This window comes from Marmota monax, unplaced genomic scaffold, assembly GCF_021218885.2.
Source record: "Marmota monax isolate L192 unplaced genomic scaffold, Marmota_monax_Labrador192_F-V1.1 WCK01_AAM20220418_F8-fsc00004, whole genome shotgun sequence".
Lineage (NCBI taxonomy): Eukaryota > Metazoa > Chordata > Mammalia > Rodentia > Sciuridae > Marmota > Marmota monax.
In genome coordinates, this window is record NW_026692881.1 from 8,627,124 (window position 1) to 8,649,924 (window position 22,801).

Consider the following 22,801-nt stretch of genomic DNA (forward strand, 5'->3'; position numbering starts at 1 on the left):
GAACTTTTCCTTGGGAGAGAAGGGCATAGTAACTAAAATGTATGAACTACTTAACATGTGAACTGAATATTTTATGTTTAGTAGGTGAACATAAGACATTAGCAGATTTTAATAAGAATATAAATTGAAGCCAGGTGTGATAGCAAACACCTGTAATCTTAGCGACTCGGGAGGCTGAGGCAGGAAGATTACAAGTTCAAGGCCAATTTTGGCAATTTAGTGAGACTCACAGCAATTTAGTGAGAAACTGTCTCAAATTAAAAAAAAAAAAAAAGTTCTGGGGATGTAGTTTAGTGCCCCTGAGTTCAATCTTCAAGATGAAAAGAAAAAAGATATTGAAAGAAGCAGCAGTGCAGAATATAGCATTGAGTTATGCTGGAAACCACAGTAGAGGTATGCTTCGCTTGCTGCTTAGGAATAGATCCTGCAGTTACACTTCTATGGTTTCTTTGGATAGCTTCTTCTTACATGGCCTATAATGAGTTTTCCTAAGCCTTTGGATGGTAAAAATCATTAACAAGCATTCTGTATCCTGGAAAATACATCTCAAATACTTATTTTGAAATCTGAAATAGTTTACTCTTTTATCTCATATGTAAGTGAACTATGATAGATCTATTTAACTATTTAAGGCAATACTAGTTGATCTGAAAAGATAGATAATAGATTTCTTTTTATAGGAATTGGCCCACGGATTAACTGAACTCTTATCATATGAAGGCAGTGTTGAAGAAGATTTTTATTCAACATTCCAGGTACTAATAGGCATATAGCTATTTGTTAGCCATTAACTCATATATGAAAAATGCTATTTGTTACTAAACACTTGCTGTTAGAAAAGATGAACAAGGATTAGTCATCACAATCCCCTTCTGAAAGGATCTTAACCTGGTAGAGACAGTGAAGCAGACACATGTGGTAAAGCAGTTAGTGAAAGTCCTTAAAGAAAATTCACCAAGAATGAGGTACTCAGCTAGGCAGTTTTACACGTTCCCTTTACTCAGTTACTTTCTCCAGGTTTTTTAGTTTTCAAAACTAAGCCTCTCCTGTAACATCAACACAAGAAATTAAGAGTTGAATCTGATGGGTCAGACCAAAACACTCTCATTTTCACTGTTCTTACAATAGTTAGGAGATGGAAATTACAGTGATCCGCATAGCTGCTAAGTGTATCCGGCTGATGACCACACAGCTAGTTGTATGTTATGTGTTCAAAAGGGAAGGGACAATATCTATTCTTTTTAAAATTTACAATCCTGTTCATCTAAGCCTGTTGTTATATCAGTGATACCAATAAACATGCTGTTATGGTATCTCCCATCAGGTTTTTCAAGAAGAATTTGGAATAATTAAATCCTACAATTTAAAGCCAGGAGGTGATAAAATTCCAGTTACCAATCAAAATAGGAAAGGTAAGATATTTTAAAAATAAAATGAACTAGTATTTACCATTTACTTTTACTGCATAACAAATGTAAAATTGCTTTTCAGAATATGTACAGCTTTATACTGACTTCCTTATCAACAAATCCATCTATAAGCAGTTTGCTGCATTTTATTATGGATTTCATAGTGTGTGTGCTTCAAATGCCCTAATGGTAAGTTCAAAACTTTAAGCTTTCAATTGGGTTTTCTAATACTATGACATTGACAAATAATTCCTTAAGTATGCTTTTAAAATTAGGAAATTTTTCTACTTAATAATTCTCCCATTCTCTAGAGGTAAAAACAAACAAAAACCCCAGTCACTTCATTTTTTTCCTCTCCTCTTTTGCTGTCTTATACTGCATGTTTTAAGACTTGTAAAACTCTCCCAAAGAAAGTAGAAGAGACTTATGAATTTAAGGCTTACAACTGAGGGACCCAAGCACAGAAGCAGAGTTAACATTTAGTTCCAGGGCAAAAGCCAGAACTTCTCTCTGATTATCATGTGTGTGTTTTCTGCTTCCTCAAGGGTCATTTAGCAACTCTGAGTTGCCTCTTACCCATAAGAAATAGTTTATCGCCAGAGTCATGGTAGACTCAGGTTGGTTTGGCTTGTCTTAATTGTGTGAATATGGGTTAGAATGTCAAGTTGGAAATATCAGATGATACCCTTCACCCCAGTACCCAGGGAAAATTCAACTGTACCACTTGTATCTCCCTTCAATTTTATGAATGATTGAAATAAGATCTTTCATTTGAATTATTTTTCTTAGCACTGAGAAATGGACTGTAGAAGTTACTTTGGAGCAGGAGCAGGGATCTTTAATCCTGATTGATTTTGAGCAATATATATAGCATGTTTGTTGTTGAAAGTACCTTTGAAAAAAAATATTTTATCAAGTCTAAGTTTTAATTATGATACACTGATGGTTGTGGGGATGGAAAGAGTTAAAATAAGAATTAAATGGCATGTCATGATCTCTATTTTAGATATTTAATCTCTTAGGTGAGAGACTAACCACCTAAAGGGTGAAACAAGTGAGCACCAAAACAGATTGTAAATACCCAAGCTCTTCAGTGCACTAAGATGGTTTTGTGGGATATTGGTAGAAGGCAGGCAAATCAGTAGATATAAGAGCTTCATGATGCTTTGGGAGAAGAGTAATTTGGATTCATGCTAAGTCATTTGCTTGTTTTTCTGACAAACTACTAATTACTATTTTATAAGGTATAATAAACCTTAATGCAAAAATATCTTACTTTAGTAGGAAAAATGGAAGTGGAAACAATTTTTCTTTAACAAAAATTATTTGATTTTAAGTCATGATTTTTGTGATTTGAGTCAGTGAAAATAGTTCCTTTTTCATTTAAAACCATCACTTTAAAAAAATCACTTTAATTATGATTTTTGATAATTATTGACAGCTGCTTCGTCCAGAAGAAGTCGAAATTCTGGTCTGTGGAAGTCCTGAACTGGACATGCATGCTCTACAGAGAAGTACTCAGTATGATGGGTATGCGAAAACAGACTTAACTATAAGGTGAGCTCCTTATACTTCTGGTAGGGGGTTGTAGAAAAGAGAACAAATAGAATATAGTTTGCTTATTTGTATAACTTATAATATGAATCAGTTAAGTTAACTGAATCCTTTACTATCTTATTTCATCTGTAGAAAGTAATAAGAATACTAAATATGAAATCTCTTAGAAATCCCCTTGGGAAAAAGTTATGCAAATGACTTTTTCAAATATTTATTTTTTAGTTGTAGTTGGACACAATACCTTTATTCTATTTATTTTTATGTGGTGCTGAGGATCAAACCCAGGGCCTCACACACACTAGGCAAGCACTCTACCACTGAGCCACAACCCAGCCCTGCAAATGACTTTCAATAAAAGTATATTTTCCACTTATTTTAAAAAGTGACTTTGATCTATATTTACAAATAGCATTTTAATAGCACTTGTTGGGCTGGGGAGGTGCTCCTAGGTATAGTGCTTGCCTAGCATGAACAAAGCCCTGGATTTAATCCCCAGTACTGGGTGAAAAAATAGCATTGTGTTAATAAGACTTGTAAGTTATGTATGGAACAAAAATGAGTTTTGTACTATCTATTATTGGACTATTTATGTAATTTTATAAAATCCTTATTTATAATGATATTCAAAAATCTAATTCATATATAGAAACTCATTCTTTAATTTTACATTAGGGATATTATATATTGTAAGGAAAGTTTTTTTCTCATAGCTTACTTCATATTTCTTTATTATGATCTACATGAATTTTTGTCAGGCTATTTCATGTAAATTTCCTTTGGTGTTTTATAGATACTTTTGGGATGTTGTACTTGGATTTCCTCTTGATCTTCAAAAGAAATTGCTACATTTTACTACAGGAAGTGACAGAGTTCCTGTAGGAGGGATGGCTGATTTGAACTTTAAAATCTCAAAGAATGAAACTTCTACTAACTGGTAAATTTCCAGATTATAATTTTATTTTAATTTATAGGTTATTACTAATAAGAGTATTATATTTGGAATTAGAAGATTCTCTTAATCTGAAATCATTTTCATAGAAGAATCTTCAGAGTAAACATGGCCTTGAAATGAGAAAGACTTTAGCTGAAAGTTCTCTATTAGCTTTTGACACATGCCAATACTAACTGATTGTAATTAATTTCCATCAACTTTTTACTTTGCTAGGTTAAATAATTGCTTTGTAGTCTCTTTTAGAACCTAGCTTACTTGGTAGTAGTATATTGTCTAGCCTTCCTTTGTATTTAAATATAGTTTTTATTTTTAGGGAAAATATTAAGTTGGAGTTTCTTATTTATTTATAGGGGTTTGGTCCTATTATACTTAGCACTATAGGCACCTCTAAAACAAGTCTTTTTTTAATGTCATGCTCTTTACATAATGAAGTGGTACTAAGAATGGCTTTGAATTATTTGCTAGTACTGTTTATTGGTTAATGCTTATCTACTTATTACTTTTCCCAAATACTTTTTAATTACTAAAGCCAATTTGAGTAGATACAAACTCTGAGTATAATCATTTTTCCCCTCCTGTTCTATGCATTGAATATTCCTCAAGTCCTGTCAGTTTTTTCTTTCATTTTAGAGCTGTCCTTTGCTTTCCCCGTTGCTACCACCCTGATTAGTTAACTTTTTACCTCAGTCCTAACTTATTTAAATAGTCTTCTTCCTAATTTACCTGCTCAAGTTCTTTCTTGTCTAATTAAATTGTCCTATTAAGCTCATTTTCCTTAACACTGTTGTGATCATGATGTTTTCCAGGGCAGTAATACTTCATTGCTCCCCAAAAGTTTAAGTTCTAGAATCTAGAACCTATCAAACAAAGCTCTATATCCTTCCATATTATGTATCATTTTCATTTTTTTAATGCTCTGATCAACAGGCTGTTTTGCTAGTTTCTTAAACACATTCCATGCCTTCCTTCCTCCATGACTTTAAGTTTTTCTCTTCACATTTAATATTTGCTTGCTATCTCTTTGGAAGACCCAGTTCAATGTCTACTTCCTCTGTAAGCCAAAAGTCATCATTCATTCAGTGAGTGCCTCAAACACTGAAGGGATAATTCTATGTACTGTATTATATTTTATATCTTAAGTCATTTAGCTCTTCAAGGCAGAGGCCAAGCCTTATATGCCTTTGTATTCTCCCTATAGCCCATACATTGAACAAATATTTAAGCAAACATCAGAATTATATTTCAAAACTTAAAACAAGTGTTTATACACAGATGTGTATATAATTACTATTTCTGAACTAGATTTATAATTAAAGACCTAAAATGAGAAAACTACAATAGAAGCCTTCCAAGCTTTCAGATTTATTTGCTCAACAGAAATTAATTTTTCAGAATATTTTATATTAACAAAAATACTATCAATTTAATTTGTTTGTGCTTGATGCTAGGAATCAAACCGAGGGCCTTGTACATGATAGGCAAATGCTTTACTACTGAGCTACATCCCCAGCCAAATAACCATTTAAAAAGGTAATCTGAGGAGTGTATTTTAATACAAATAATAGTAAAACAATAATTACTAATAAAACAATAGATGTCTGAATAAATAATATAACAAATAATGTCAATTACATATAAACTTTTAAAATCATTATTATTATTATTATTTCAGTGATTATTTTATGTGCTAATATAGCTTAGTCATGAATATACCACAATGCTAGGACTCCCAGTGGGAACTTCACATAGCTCTATAGCTTTGAATAGTATATTTAACCTGTGTACTTCCACATATATTTTTCTTCACCTATAAAATGAAACTAATAACGACTTCTTAGGTTGTTTTGACTCTTAAATGAAGTAATATATGTAAAAGCATTAGGCACAATGCTTATCATAGACAAGCATTCAGTAAATGCTAACTGGTCCTAATTATTATTAAGTCAGGAGAGCTCTCAAAGTTCAGCTTCTTTAAACTTCTTTAAAAATGTTCTCCTTTTCTCTGTTCTCATTTTTTTATTTGTTGACTTCTCTGATAGCTATTCTGATGCTATGAGTCCATAAAAACTGAAAAAAGGGATCTAAGGTATCTATAGAAATCTGGAATGAAGAAAACAATGTCGTCTGGTAGCGGGGTTAGGGGAGCTAACCAAAGAATCCAGAGGATGCCTATTGCATTTGCATCAAAGGCAAAAAACATTAAAAAGTGTATCCATTAGGGTTCCCAAAGTGCTGTTTTCATAACTTTTTGATGATTCGGACTGGAATACATTAACATTATATTATCTTTTACTTTCTAGGTGTTTTATGTAGATAGCTCATCTGTTCTTTTAAACAATTTAATTGGATAATTTACCCTATTGTGTTGATTAAGACAATGATTTGAAGACTTTAAGCAACTCAAAGAAAGTCCCCATTGCTAATAAGTGGGGAAAGCAATATTCAAATTCAGATCTGTCTGATTCCAAAACAGATGCTTTTCAAATGAAAGTTTCATTAGAGCAGGGATATTGATTGTCTAGTCTGTAAACGTAGCCGTAGTGTCCAGAATGATACTAGTTAGGTTCTAAATAAATATTTGTTCAGTATAGGAATACATGAGTCATATCTTGACAAAGTAAAATAGATTGTGTCTGATATTTTAAAAATTTCTTTAGCAGTCATTTTGTGTGCATTTTAAGACTTAATGTTGTCAAAAAATTATTTTCCCTAGGTTACCTGTGGCCCACACCTGCTTCAATCAACTTTGCCTTCCCCCCTACAAGAGCAAAAAAGACCTGAAACAGAAATTGATCATTGGAATTTCAAATTCAGAAGGTTTTGGACTCGAGTAGCCTAAAAGACTTGAAATATAATATAATATTTTATATGTAGCATTCACTTCCCTCTTATTGTGCCTTTAACCTTTTCATGTTTCTGTCTCAAAACACTTTCAAAAAGCTCCAACTTTAAAAGACTGAGCTATTGTTTTTTTTAGTTTTTGGTTTTTTGGGTTTTTTTGTAATCAATTATGAAGTCTGTTAAGTGAAGGCATGATTTTCTAAAAACACAGAATTTTCTTGAGTGAGGAAAAGACCACATGGCAGAAACAGATATGAGTCCAGTCACTCATTTTTTTAGCACTTTATCATTTTCCATAAGTAGTTTGCCACAGGTGTTCCACTGGGAAAATGAAGGGTAGTAAAGAATGCATTTAGGACATAGTCGAACCCAGTGGCAGATTATGTGCTACTAGCACACAGTAGCAAAGCAAATAGCTACATAATATTTACCATAAAGCATGTAGCCATATTTTCATATAGAGGTAAACAACAGTATAATTGCAAATGCAGTTTACAGGGTTTTTTGATATACTGGCTTTGGGTCCTATAAGATTCTTTTCAACTATTGCTGAAAAGCATGTAAATAATTACATAATAGCCTGAGAAATAATGGGATTTTGATAGTGTCATTTATTGCTAAAGATTTATTTTTACAAAGTAAATTCAGGGTTTTAGATGTGTATACAGCTTTTACAAATCAATAAAGATGATTGTACAAGAGTATTTTCAGACTAATTGGATTCAAGGTTATATTCTTTTAAGTATTGTTAGTCTGCATGCACATTGGCAGTAACTAGTTACCTGAATACTCTGTAATATTTGTATAATGATCATTTCTTCTTAAGGATCAAGACATTAGAAAAAATTGGATCTAACTTAACCATTGATGAATTAAGTCAATTACAAGCACAAAAAAAAGAACTGTTTTTATATATATTTTGATTGATGTACAAGACTACGTCTACCTTTTTTGATCACCAATTGTAATTGATTGATGTACAATCTACATTTTTTGATCACCAATTGTAATGAAACACTAATTTTTGGAAAAAAAATAGGATAAGGTATTTGACAAAAGTGAATACAATAGCAACGTTTGTGTCAAAATGATGTAACTTGGTATAAAATTTAAGTTCAATATTTTGGCCAAAATGTTTGTTTTTCACTGGATTTCGAACATAGTAAATTCAAAAGCACCTTTTGTTGTTTGTCTGTTTTGTTTCTAATAAAGTAGCATGTAAAAAGAAACTGTATTTTAAGTCACAGTAAATGGTTTTTTTAAATTCATAGCAAATGAAGCAGTTTTATTAGCATGTTACAAATATGTCCAGATCAAGACTTCTCTATTCTTTGCTAGCTTTCCTTCAGAAAATTCTGAAGCTCTATTTGCAATAATAATAAAACCAGCATTTAGTACCAGCATATGGTTCATAGGCAAATAATATTTTCCCAAAATTTTTTTTTAGTTTAGGCTATGTTCTTGTTGCTGTACTTCCTGCACCCAACCAGCAGAATTCTTCAAGGGTGGAGGAATTAATCAACTTGTTTTCTGACCATACTGAACCCAAACCACAAATCTATTTGAAGAAAAGTAGTTACTTCATTTACTATTCTCTTTGAGACAAAAGTGACTATGTGTTTCCATTTGAGTATACTGTTAAAGGTTATTTCTTCTTTAAAATCTTGAAAAGCCTAAGAAAATTAAAGGCATATTGGTTTTGATTTGTTTTGTTATACTGTTTTTAACCCATATGCAAATAAAACTGCTTCTCTCTTACCCTGCTTTGAACTAGAAAGTAAGATGTTTAATGTAGGTTAATAAGCACAAAAGAATTACGTATAAGAAATCAGATATAAGTATTTCAAGTAAAATGTAAACAAAGTTTTTATTTGGTAGAGATGACTCATGGAAAAATTGTGTTGGCTTGGTCTGCATGTTTAATGACGTGCTTGTATATTGATAGATTTGTCATTTTAAGTAAGAAATACATAAGCAAGCCAAATTTTAAATGATGAAGTTCATAAATAACTGGAGAATTTTTGTCATTTATTGTTACTCAGTTGAAAGTCATAACCATTTATCACTAAATTGCACATTACCCTTATTTATTTATGCTGTTTTTGGTTTACATTGTAATAATACCTCATTTATAAAATAAAACCACTACTGTTACATTTTGTTAATTTAAACAGCTAGAAAATTCATGTTGTTACTTTTTTTTATAACTAATCTGTTATGAATTCTTGATTTTTGTATCTACCACAGTAAATTAAAGCATTACACAGTATTTATCAGTATTTATAAAATGCTTTGTCTTTTTTTTTTTTTTTTAGTAGTCCCCCTTTTGTTACAAATCTGTATTGTTAGTTTCTGGATAAAATTTTTGAAATATTAAATAATATCATTAGGCTTAGTTCATTTTGAACACCAGGAAATTAACTAAAGCCATAGCTTTAAAATATAAATGCAAGCTATTCTATGCATTACTCTATCCCTTAAACTAGTAACTAGGAAAACTGATAAGTTTAGGAAAACTGCTAAAATATAGCTTCAGAAGACATGCTGTTGACACCACGTATAACCAATTTCCTTAGCATATTTTCAGTATGAAATAATGTATATCCAGTATCTGGATGATCACACAGATACCCCACCAAATGAATATTATTGCCAATCAAGTACACCCAGAAGTAAATTGAGTTTGACATTTTATTGGCCACAGATAGACAACTTCAGATCTTAAGTATTCCTCCTCAGAACCAATCCTCTGGCCCTTTCCTCTCTTGCCCACATTTCCTAACCCTAAAGAAGAAAGAGGAGATTATAAAAATGTAGGAAAGAATGTTTTAAGTGATCCATATACAAATAAAACTACTTCTAAAAGTCTTAGGAATTTAATTCCTCCTGAATAACTTTTAAGAGATATTTCTTTACTCTGGATATTGATCCTTTGTATAATGGGAGTTGCATTGCTTAATTTTGAATCCTAAATTGCCAATGACTGGGTACTTTGGAAGATAGGTAGCTGGATGGAAGAAAGACCAGGGTGGGTTTTCTCAGGGGAGGACCCAAGATCTGTTTACCTGGCTGGCCATAGGTCCTTTACTCCAGGCTGGAGTAAATAATCTTTGATAAACCCAGACTGCCTTGGGTTTACCATTCACTATTACTCCTTAGACACATTAACTTCCCCATGCCTCAATTGTAAATAGAAATAATTTGTAAGATGGGAAAAATAAACCTACCTGGGATTTGCAGGGAAGAGTAAATGAATGTGTAAAGCATTCACACAATGCCTGACATAGAGTAAGCAATATTAAAGAATGCAAGACAAATAGTAGTGTTATTGTGATAACATCTTAAGTCATTGCTTTTGAAGCCATCTGGAGGTTTTTGACTCTCAAACATTGGGCTCAGCTACAAATTAAAGAACAGGAAGTGTTTTTGAGGTTTTAAAATTGCCCAAAAATCTTTCATATTCTAGAAATAACTTTAGAATTTATCTTAAGTCTCACTAGGCAAAGGTTTTAAATACTATTATACATGGGTAACAAGATAGTATTTTAGGGCTGGGGATATAGCTCAGTTGGTAGAGTGCTTTCCTTGCATGCACAAGACCCTGGGTTCGATCCCCAGCACCAAAAAATAAAGATATTGTGTCTACCTATAACTAAAAAATAAATATTTTTTTTTAAAAAAAGATAGTATTTTAAAACTCAAAACAAGTGAGCCAGAGGATCCAAGATTGGGGGCCAAAGGGAGGCAGCACTCTGTGTCACTCTGTGACCTGGGACTCAAGTAGTGAGAATACTGTTTCTCTGCGAGGGATGTTCCTGCTCCCCCACAGAAATCACAGTCAGCCTGCCCCGTCCAGGGCTCCAGGCCTCAGTAGGTCTCCCAACTACTCGCCCTGAGTAGGACTATGGACAACACACCCATGCAGAACTTTCGGCAACCACCTGAGCAGAAGTCATGGACGCTGCTCCCACGCAGAACACCTAGGCAGCTTCCCACTCACAGGAACTCCAGCCGCCACTTCCTTGTGGACCTCCAGCTAGGGACTCCCCAAGTCCCCTCCATCTTGGGACTCTGTGGCAGCAGAGATAGTCCCCTAACGCACATTAGCCTGCCTGCATGCCAGAACTTTATACAAGCTCTGAAGTCAGCTGACAGCCACACACTGCACGCCACAGAGCTCATCATCTCTCACATCTCACATATCAGAACTCATCATCCAACGCCATAGCCCAGTTCCCCTACTCAACCCAACATGCCATCGCTGAAAGCAGGCACCTCCATCTTGGGTCACCTTCATCGCCATCTTCAATGGGGGCAACTCCCAGTTTGGAACTCCAGCTGGTCAGGTACCCAGTTTCTATCTTCTCCCTCTCCCCAGTAGCCACTACCCCGGCATAGTGACACCCTGGTTACCTTCATCATCCTGAGGGTGGAGACACCAGCTAACAACAGACAACCCCATCTATTGGATGAGAAGAGAAGCAGGAAAGATACTGATCTCCAACCAAAACAATCCCTATTTCTTTCTTCAAGATTTTTTTCCTCTCCCTCTCCATTCTGGCAAATCAAATACAAAAACATATCCAGAAGATAGATAGTGCACCATGATCAAGTAGGGTTCATCCCAGGGATGCAAGGTTGGTTCAACATATGGAAACAAATAAGTGTAATTCATCACATCAATAGACTTAAAGATAAGAACCATATTATCATCTCAATAGCTGCAGAAAAAGCATTCAACAAAATACAGCACCGCTTCATGTTCAAAACATTAGAAAAATTAGGGATAATGGGAACATATCTCAACATTGTAAAAGTTATCTATGCTAAGCCCCAGGCCAACATCATTCTAAATGAAGAAAAATTGAAAGCATTTCCTCTAAAAACTGCAACAAGACAGGGATGCCCTCTTTTACCACTTCTATTTAACATAGTTCTTGAAACACTGGGCAGAGCAACTAGACGAAAGAAATTAAAGGAATACAATAGGAAAAGAAGAACTCAAATTAGCACTATTTGCTGATGATATGATTCTATACCTAGAAGACCCTAAAAGTTCTACCAGAAAACTTCTAGAAGTAGTAAATGAATTCAGCAAAGTAGCAGGATATAAAATCAACAACCATAAGTCAAAGGCATTAAATTCTCTGAAAGGGAAATGAGGAAAACTACCCCATTTATAATAGCCTAAAAAAATACTTGGGAATCAACCTAACAAAAGAGGTAAAAGATCTATACAATGAAAACTACAGAACCCTAAAGGAAGGAATCAAAGAAGACCTTAGAAGATGGAAAGATCTACCTTGCTTTTGATAGGCAGAATTAATATTATCAAAATGACCATACTTCCAAAAGCACTATACAGATTTAATGCAATTCCAATCAAAATCCCAATGACATTCCTTATAGAAATAGAAAAAAATCATGAAATTTATCTGGAAAAATAAAGAGACCCAGAATAGCTAAAGCAATCCTCAGCAGGAAGAGTGAAGCAGGTAACATCACTATACCAGACCTGAAACTATACTACAGAGCAATAGTAACAAAAACAGCAAGGTATTGGCACCAAAACAGACTGGTAGACCAATGGTACAGAATAGAGGACACAGAGTAGTCTAACCCACAAAATTACAATTTTGTTATATTAGACAAAGATGCCAAAAACATACATTGGAGAAAAGATAGCCTCTTCAACAAATGGTGCTGGGGAAACTGGAAATCTATATGCAACAAAATGAAATTAAGCCCCTGTCTCTCACCATGCACAAAACTCACCTCAAAGTGAATCAAGGACCTAGGAATTAAACCAGACACCCTGTGCCTAACAGAAGAAAAAGTAGGCCCAAATCTTCATCAAGTCAGATTAGGTTCCAACTTCCTTAATAGGACTCCTATAACACAAGAAGTAAAATCAAGAATCAATAAATGGGATGAATTCAAACTGAAAAGCTTCTTCTCAGCAAAAGCAATAATCAATGAGGTGAATACAGAATGGGAGCAAATTTTTACCACACGCACATCAGATAGAGCACTAATCTCTAGGATATATAAAGAATTCAAAAATCTTAACACCACTTAAAAACAAATAACCCAATCAATAAATAGACCAAGGACCTGAAAAGACGCTTCTCAGAAGACTGACACTTCTCAGAATGATATACAATCATTTAACAAATACACAAAAAAAAATGTCCATCATCTCTAGCAATTAGAGAAATGCAAATCAAAACTACTCTAAGATTTCATCTCACTCCAGTCAGAACGGCAGCTATCAAGAATACAAACAACAATAAGTCTTGGTGAGGGTATGGGGTAAAAGGCACACTCATACATTGCTGGTGGGACTGCAAAATCGGTGCAACTAACATGGAAAACAGTATGGCTATTCCTTGGGAAACTTGGAATGGAACCACCATCTGACCCAGGTATCCCACTCTTCAGTTTATACCAAAAGGACTTAAAAAGAGCATACTATAGTAATACACAGCCACATCAATGTTTATAGCAGCACAATTCACAATAGTTAAACTGTGGGAGCAATCTAGATGCCCTTCAGTAGATGATGATTAAATAAAAATTGTGGTATATATACACAGCAATAAAAGAGAATAAAATCATGGCATTTGCAGGTGAATGGATGGAGTTGGAGAAGATAATGCTAAGTGAAGTTAGCCAATCCCCCCAAAAACAAATGCCAAATGTTTTCTCTGATATAAGGAGACTGAATCATAGTTGGGTAGGGAGGGGGAGCATGAGAGAAATAGAGGAATTCTAGATAGGGCAGAGGGGTGGGAGGGGAAGGGAGTGGGCAGAGGGGTAGGAAAGACAGTAGATTAAGATGGAAATCATTACCCTAAGTACATGTATGAATGAAGACATGAATGGTGTGAATATACTTCATACACAACCAGAGATATGAAAAATTGTGCTCTATATGTGAATATGAATTGTAATGCATTCTGCTGTCATATATAACAAATTAGACTTTTTAATATAAAATGTCAGACATTAGGTAGTGTTGGGAGTATAGCTCAGTGGTAGAGTGCTTGCCTTGCATGTTAGAGGTCCGGGGTTTGATCTCCAGCACTGCAAAAAAAAAAAAAAATGAAGTTAATGTTATATATCCTTAGAATAATATTACATCTGCCTGAATACAAAATCAAACTCTAAAATGAATTTATGCAGAAAATGTGCATAATTTATTGTCAATTTTTAAAAAGCAAGTTGTAGGAATAAACACATACTGTATTTGCATTTGTATAGAAAATCTAGGAGAACACTCATTAAAAAATCAATTGTGGCTACCTAGTGAAATTCTCAAGATGGGTGTAATTATTTATATATTCCAAACATGAGACATTTGTTGGATATGTTAATATAAACATCTTCTCCCTTTTTATGTTCTACCTTTTAATTGTTTTTATGTTGCCTTTGGGGGCAGGGTGGGTGCTAGGGATTGAACCCAGGACCTCTATTTTCTTTAAAATTATTACAATAAGTTCTATTATATTTTGGTTTAAAAGATGACCTTACATTATTATACATTCATACAGTGAAATACTATGCAGGCTTTTGTATTATATGTTAAATAGAACTAAATTCATGAAATATTTAAAAATTTTAAAACTTGGTAGGTAGAAGAAGATCATTCCATTAATCTCTTCTTGCATAACAATTCTTCCCCTAATTTAGTGGCTTAAAGTAACAAACATTTGTGATCTCACATGCCTATTGGTCAACAGTGCAGGACCAGCTGGGGCTGGCTGGGGCTCTCTAGAGGCTGTGATCTAGTTGTCAGCAGGAGCTGTAGTCTTCTGAAGGCTGACTGGGGCTGAAGGTCTACCTGCCAGGTGACTCACCTATGTGGCTATCAGCAAGAGGTTTCCATTCCTCACAATGTGGAACTACATGAGGGTCCTAATGCTCTTGCTCTTTGGAATTGATGAAGTATTGGCTCCAGGGCCAACAGTCCCATAGGTTGCTCTCTGTTAATGAGTAAGTGTTTTGAGGATTCTAAGGCAAACCTGTTCCTAGAAAACCTGGACTCATCTGATGGCATACTTTGGCTTGATGACTCCCCAACAGCCTTATTGAAGCTTTCTTACACCACAAAGCAATTTAAGAGGCTTCCAGCCACTCTTTTCTGCCTCTTCCTCTCACTCATCATCAGCTTTTCATTGTGAACTATTGGGTGGGTCCTTCCTCCCTCCCTTCCTCTCCCCTCCCTCCCTTCCTCCCTTCCTTCCTTCCTTCTACAGGGCCTTAAGAACTCCACCATTCTACCACTGAGCTACCTCCCCAGCCTAACCTTTGGCTCTTTCAGCCAGCATTCCCCAACTGCCTGCCGGTTTCCTTACACCCAGACATTTCTTCTATTAAAACCCTTGCATGTTAATCCCATTTGGGTCTTTACTTCTTAGCAAATCCAGACTAATACAAAGTCTTTCACCCATTTTTCTACTAAATTGTCTGCCTTTTTGTTAATAGATCAACTCATTATGACCCATCATTTCCATTTATGGAATACCTAAAAATCTTAAATTCACAACAAATATATCACAAGTGGTAACTTTGAAATAAACATTTTTTACAGTTCTATGTTTTTGAGGGAATATGTGAATTATTAGTGATAATATTTATTAATTTATTAATTAATAAATTAAAGTTATATAATAAAGTCTAAGTTATGATTTCCAACCTCCCCCAAAAACAAGTGAGCAGTTTATTTTAATGAAATATTTCAAATATAGAGACAATTTTCAGGGATTATTATAATGAAAATATCCCCACCCTTCCATCTAATAAATGCCTTATCCATTCCCAGCATACTCCCTGTGATCCCTATCAACTTGTGGTTTGTGTGAATCCTTCCCACAGCATTTTTACATTTGTAATATATATAAATGTAATATATATAATGACACCATAAATGCTATATAGTGTCATTATAATTGATTACATAATATGCTCTACATATCTTTCTTCAACTTTATTTCCTTCAATACTATCTTTTTTAGGTTTATCCCTAATGATTCAGTTAGATATAATTCATCTATTTTAGCTGCAGGATAAGATCTTATTAAATGAGTGTGTCATGGTTTCTTGATCCAGCCTTCTATACACTCATGTTTCCGTGTGTGAACCAGGCTCTCAGGGACACTGCACCTTGTTGAGCATACGTGCCTGAGTTTCCCTGGATTACAACCCAGATGTATCATTATGCACTTGCAGCATGCACATCTTCAGCCTTACTAGATATTGTCCACTTCCTCCCCAGGCTGGTGGTTCTAGTGTTAATTTCCACCAGCTTTACAAAAGAGTTGTCATCTCTTCACATCCTCAACACTTGGTTTCAGCAGACCTTTTCATGTTTCTGTTTATTTAGTGTGTCTTAATTTGCATTTCCATAATCGTTAGTGACATTGGAACACATTTAGATACATTCAGATTTCTTTTGTGAAAAACCAGTTCAGTATGTTTTTCCTGTTATTTTTTTTGTTTGTTTGTTTTGGTTTGGTTTGGTTTTTTTTGCACCCCCGCCCTTCGTTGGTTTTTATGAGTTCTTTATTCTGGATACTGATTCTATGTGAACATTTAGAAGCTATGCTGTTTCAGTTTGAATCCCAGATCTGGCAATGAACAAGTGACTTTGGATAAATTGCTTAGCATCTCTTTGCCTCAGTTTGCCCATCTTTAAAATAAAATAATACTAAGCTCACAGGTTGAAATAAGTTTATATATAAGTATATATAAGTAATAAGTGTGTAGCTATATGTATACATATGTATATGTAATATATAAGTATGTATAAATTCAATAAGTGCTGGGAGCCATTAGCCAAGTAGGTATGACAATTTCCTTGCCAGCGTACCCCATGTTGCAGTGACATTGAATGTACGTGACCTTGCTCAAGGACCAAGGCAGATTAGGGTGTTCCCGGTTTTAAGATAATCGTGTTTAGGGCGTTCCCAGTTTAGGTTCCAGGTTTAAGGTTTAAGATTATTCCTGCTGGGAATAGGGCGTATCCTGCTGCCTGAGTTCCCCTTGAGTTCTCACGGGATTCAGACAGTATATTTTGGAGATAGAAGCCCAGTGGAGGTGGATTTGGGCAGAGAACGTGGATTTGGGCAGTGAACGTGGATTTCCCCAGAACGTGATTGTAGACGGCTGGTGTGAGTTCGGGAATAAAGAGTTGCTGTTTGAATCTACAAGCTGTGTGGTGGCTCGTGATTGTGTGCCCAGCCAGACTGCGGCATTTGTGCCCAGCCAGACTGTGGCATTTGGCGGCCCGTGCGGGGAACTTCTGAAGCTTAGAGGTAAGTGAAATTTCTCACCCTTGAGGAAGAGAGAAAGAATGGGTGACCAATTCAAAAAACAATGTGTTCTCGTTTTGATTTATTTTGTTTTTATTTCAAGTTGCCTGTTCCTAGAACTTTCTCAAAACTGGGGAAAATGGTTGACTCAAGGTTTGAAGTTATTCGCCTCCGAGCAAAAGAAATTGTTAGAGGAAGGAGGCACCCCAGTGAGACCAAGAACAATTAGGGCATATGTTGATACAATACAAAAATGTAGCCCATGGCTTTTTAAAGACGAGTTATTAAGTATATCAATGGGACCATCATGGTATCCTGTAGAAAGATTTTTCTTCAACAAGAAAGAGATGGCTAGTTCTGTTTACTACATTTGTCTAAGATCTTGGTTTTTACAGACATCTGATTAATTTACAAAGCTAAAGTGTTAAAATATCAACCACTAAATATGAAATCAAGTACTCTTTACTTATTAAGTTCCATAAGGTAATATATTTAAACATTATGTGTGTTTTCATAAATTGGTAAATGGAAAAAGGTTTAATATTGCTTTGCGTCTGTGTCTTTGCTGAAACAAGGTTACTAAGTGTTAAGATTCTATCATGTGTAATTTATATACAAAGAGTAAAAAATTTTCAGTTGGGTTTCAATTATAGTATTATAGTATCATAAAAAACATGAAAGTCTTTCATCTTATTAAAGTGGAGTAATTTGTCTAAATCAGAAATTTTATAAGAGTTGTTTCAAAATGTGAATTTATAAAAAGGGTTAACGGTTAAAAAAGAGAGAAAAAGATTCAAGATGTGGAAATATATTTTAATATAAAAGGTTAAAGGAAAAAGAAATGTTTCTAGATGAGATAATCTCTGTGTGGTAAAGTAAAAAGTTGTAAAATGCCATTTAAAAAGATTTTGAGGAAACTAGACTTACTTTAAAAGCTTGAGAAAGGAAGAAAGAAGAAAAAGGTATTTGTACATGGCAGATTGAGACAAAGCTTCTCAATGGAGTTAAAAAAAAAAAAGCCTTTGGTTGAAGGGCAGCCATGTAAACTAACATTAAAGCGATTTAAACAGAATCTAAGCCTCGTTTAAAAGAGTGAAGTTGTAGGTGGTGAAAAAGTACATTTAAAAGTACAGTATAGATGATAATTAAAAGGCTTTAAAAGGTTAAATTGAAGGTGGTTGAGATACCTTCATGGCGGAAAAAAGATTGCTTTATTGCATCATTCGAAGCCTAGTTAATCTTAAAGGCATTACTTAAAAAAAATGGGAAGATAATAGGATAAAAGATATTTAGATAAAGAAGATTAAAAATTTAAAGTGAAAAACTTTAAAGACAGAAGTATAGAAAGTTAAAAAGAATAAAGATAAAGAAGATGTAGAAAGATAAAAAATGTAGGAAGACAAGAATTTTAAACCCACAAAATAGGAAGAAAAAAAAAAAACTAGGAGGAAAATAAGCAACTAAGGGTAAAAATACAAACCTTAGGAAAAAAAAACTGGAAGATAGAAATAAGATAGAAAATGGTTGAAAATGTCAAGTAAGGTATTTCAGATAGAAAATGCAAAACGCTAAGACAACTATTAGATACAGACATTCAAGATAGAAAAAGGTACAAGAGAGAAGTTTACAGTCAAATATTGGATAAAATAGAAGAACAAGGAGATTATTAGTAATTTTTTCAAAAAGCCCATCAACTTTAATTTCTGGTGGTGCAGAAATTAGAAGTCTCAGATGAGGGTGTTAAAATTTATAGACAAGAGCCAATTTAGAAAACATTAAACTAGAAGGAAATTGGTTTAAAACCACATCGAAAAATTAAAAGGACTAAAGTAATTCTAAAAACTAAGGCAAAATGCTTTTAAAAGACTTAAATTTAAAAGGATCTTTAAGGGGTATATATCCCCCAAAGATAAACTTAAAATAATGCTTTTTACTCTAAACTTTTTAAATTTGGATTCATCAGGACTTAGTGCTGCGGAAAGGCATATGTATCCAAAAAATGTACATAAGCCTAAAGTACTTTGGAAAGACATTCTAACAGGACAATGGAAAGGTCCTGACCCAGTGATTGTCTGGAGTCGGGGGTCTGTTTGTGTTTTTCCACAGGGAGAACAGCAGCCCATTTGGATTCCAGAGAGATTAACTAAAACAGTTTCTACAGATCGAAAAGAAGATGATTTGACTCAAATCCATAACAGCTGATATCCAGAACTCCAGCTTGGCCATTCTTACATCTGCGACAGTGATTAACCAGGATGCTTTTTTCAATAGCTATTTTATTATTGCATTTTTCCACATCATAAGGTTCTATTTTTATTTTTTGAGCTCATACAAACCTAGGTTAATGTTTTTCTGATCAGTTTTATTTTTTGACTGTGGAGTTTTTAAACATTGCAATGGAGATTTCACCCAGGTAAAGCTACAAGGCCTTTACTATTTTCTTATGTGTTGTACGTTTGTGTACACTCTTGTGTTTTGTGTTGTATGTCTGTATGTGCGTATGTCCATATTTCTTATATGAGGAGCGCTCATGAAAAAATGGATCCGAATTATTATTATTTTTTTTATTCACGTGATTTAAATGGTTTAATTTAAATTATGTAAACAGCTGTTAAGGATTGTTTTTAAAGGTGGTTAACAGATCTGTTTGTTTACTAATTTAAATTAGGTAAAAAGCTGTTAAGGATTGTTTTTAAAGTAGGTTAACAGATCTGTTTGTTTACTTTCACCTTTCCTTTTCATTATATTTAATAATTCTTTTCAGGATAATGTCTCTTTAGCATCATTGCCAGAATTCCTATCTCCATCCCAGTGCTGGTGAAGAACTCAACAAGTAATGCTCAATCAAAGAGTCAACTTACTTTGGGAGGAAACGGATTTTGGGAGGAAATGGACATATTGATAGATTCCTCTGCTTTGAACTGCTTGCAGAACTTGCCTGGACTATGTAACTATCGTTTGGTGCAGCGAATTGTGGTAATGCTGGCATATCTTTGCTGATGGTGTCACTAGTGATGCAATTTTTATTTCCTTGCCAGCGCACCCCATGTTAATTGTGGTAGTGCTGACATATCTTTGCTGATGGTGTCACCAGTGATGCAATTTTTCCCAAGGAGCCGTCAATTGGCTTGGTGTCGTGGCATTTCTGTATCCTCCTCCCTTCTGCTAGTGATGGTCTAAAATTTGGGGGCCAATGGCTTATGCTGGACCGGTAGTCAGTGACGGGTATGATCCAATTGCAGTGGTATCAACCTAAGACAGGAGGCTGACGCCTAAAGGTCAGTTTTCCGATGATGGGTAAGAACCATATGTTGAATTGGACAACCTACCAGGCACGGTCCATAAGCCACATTAACCTCACTCCCCCACTGGCACCAAGGCCAAATTTGGGGGCCAACAGAGGTGAGGCAAAGAACCTCACCCCCCCACTGGTGCATAGACCTATCCACAAGTATGGCTGTATGCTGGACCGGTAGTCAGTGACGGGTATGATTCAATTGCAGTGGTATCAACCTAAGACAGGAGGCTGACGCCTAAAGGTCAGTTTTTCCCATGACGGGTAAGAACCATATGTTGAATTGGACAACCTACCAGGCACGGTCCTTAAGCCACATTGCTTGTTGTTTAATTAATCAGAAGGGGGGAGATGCTGGGAGCCATTAGCCAAGTAGGTATGACAATTTCCTTGCCAGCGTACCCCATGTTGCAGTGACATTGAATGTACGTGACCTTGCTCAAGGACCAAGGCAGATTAGGGTGTTCCCGGTTTTAAGATAATCGTGTTTAGGGCGTTCCCAGTTTAGGTTCCAGGTTTAAGGTTTAAGATTATTCCTGCTGGGAATAGGGCGTATCCTGCTGCCTGAGTTCCCCTTGAGTTCTCACGGGATTCAGACAGTATATTTTGGGAGACAGAAGCCCAGTGGAGGTGGATTTGGGCAGAGAACGTGGATTTGGGCAGTGAACGTGGATTTCCCCAGAACGTGATTGTAGACGGCTGGTGTGAGTTCGGGAATAAAGAGTTGCTGTTTGAATCTACAAGCTGTGTGGTGGCTCGTGATTGTGTGCCCAGCCAGACTGCGGCATTTGTGCCCAGCCAGACTGTGGCAAATAAGTTTGTGTAATATAGTATCAGATTTGTACACTTATAGATAATATATACATAAACTTAATGAATATACCATATATGAAGGACTTACATTTAAGCCTGAGTATAAAAGTTCTGTATTTACTACTATCACTATTGCTATTATTATTGTAGCTCATTCATCAAGCACATCTTGTGTTTGTGCCTCCTCAACTTATAAGACTTTCCAAATGCCTCTTTGACTATTTCTATTACTAGGGATTTTATTCTGTTTCCATTGGCTTATAAACCTTGGTCTCACTGACTTTTCCTTCTCTTTGGCCTGAACAGCAAGCAGCATCTTTACGTTGTCTCTTAGATTTGACCTTTCTACTCTCTCTCTCTACAGCCTTTTCCTTGGTTCATATAACTTCTCAATCCTTCATAGACAACTGGCCTCCCTGAGTGTAGATTTATTCTTCTATTTGTTCTAAGCACAAATGCCCACAGTTAATCTCTAAAAATTCTATTTTTATCATGTACCTCCCTGTCAAGAATCTAATTGGCTCATTTGAGCACCTTCCAGTTGCAAAACCTAACATCCACTCTAGGTTTGCATGATTTTTTTTTTTTGTTTCCCAGTACCAATTTCTGAAAGGATAGGTCCTTTACTGTCTCCTGAATACTTGCTGTTCGGTCTCATCCCTGCTCAATCTAGGGAGCCTTCTGAGATATTCTTTCTGATTCTTTCCACCAACCAACTCCTCCTTATCTATCCCAAACCTGTTTAAGTCTCCTCCCATCTACAATCTCCCCAGACCAAAAATCTCCCCTGCCAAAACTTACCCTGAACCATCTCCACCCCCCAACCAAAACATCTAGCTGGAAGGCAAATATCCCTCTTTTTCATAACCACCACACCAATCATTTCAGGTGGCATTTCGTCTTTTCAAATGTGTGCGTACTTAAATGCATGCACATCAGCCACTCAAGAACATAGGAATTTCCTGTGTCCCCACCTAGCACCTCACACAGTGCTGGGTCAGTAAACTTCAATAAAAATTCAGCCTGACTTGTTGACTAGGCAGTGAAATGCCAAAATCAGTGTAGTGAACGAGACACTGTGAGTAAGTAGGTCTTTTGAAATTGTAGTCTGCTGCACTCACCCAAACCTGCTCATACCCTGACAGTGCCCCAGCCTCAGGAAGCACCTTCTAACACCCCCGCCATGTTGCCATCAGTCTGGTCTATCTTTCCACTCAAACCTCAGAGCCTTCACTTACCAGGCAACTCACTCCCCACATAGTGGTGGCAGTAATATCCAAATTTTGAGTCTGTGTTTGAGTGTGTGGGTATGAATATGTGTTTATATATATATATATATACGCACACACACACACACACACACCATATATATATATATATATATATACATACATACATATATATGCATGTATAAGTTCTCAAATATTTTATTATACTTCATTAATAGTAGTTAGCACTGGAATAATGCATTCTTTTACTTTTTTTTTTCTTTTTTTTTTATTGTTGGTTGTTCAAAACATTACATAGTTCTTGATATATCATCTTTCACACTTTGCTTCAAGTGGGTTATGAACTCCCATTTTTAGCCCATATACAGATTGCAGAATCACATCAATTACAC

At 35.2% G+C, this 22,801-nt stretch overlaps 1 protein-coding gene across 3 annotated transcripts in view; it reads left to right on the forward strand.

Annotated features, from left to right (window-relative positions):
* The window catches only part of Hectd2 (HECT domain E3 ubiquitin protein ligase 2), a 78,717-nt gene extending 69,689 nt beyond the window's left edge, over positions 1-9,028 (forward strand). For all 3 annotated transcript variants that reach the window (XM_046450506.2, XM_046450507.2, XM_058581079.1), the window contains exons 16-21: positions 681-755; positions 1,325-1,412; positions 1,492-1,598; positions 2,851-2,966; positions 3,757-3,900; positions 6,632-9,028. In XM_046450506.2, the coding sequence (XP_046306462.1) occupies positions 681-755; positions 1,325-1,412; positions 1,492-1,598; positions 2,851-2,966; positions 3,757-3,900; positions 6,632-6,752 (651 nt within the window). In that variant the 3' untranslated portion in view covers positions 6,753-9,028. The remainder of the gene's footprint in view (positions 1-680; positions 756-1,324; positions 1,413-1,491; positions 1,599-2,850; positions 2,967-3,756; positions 3,901-6,631) is intronic.
* Positions 9,029-22,801: the final 13,773 nt, after the last annotated feature.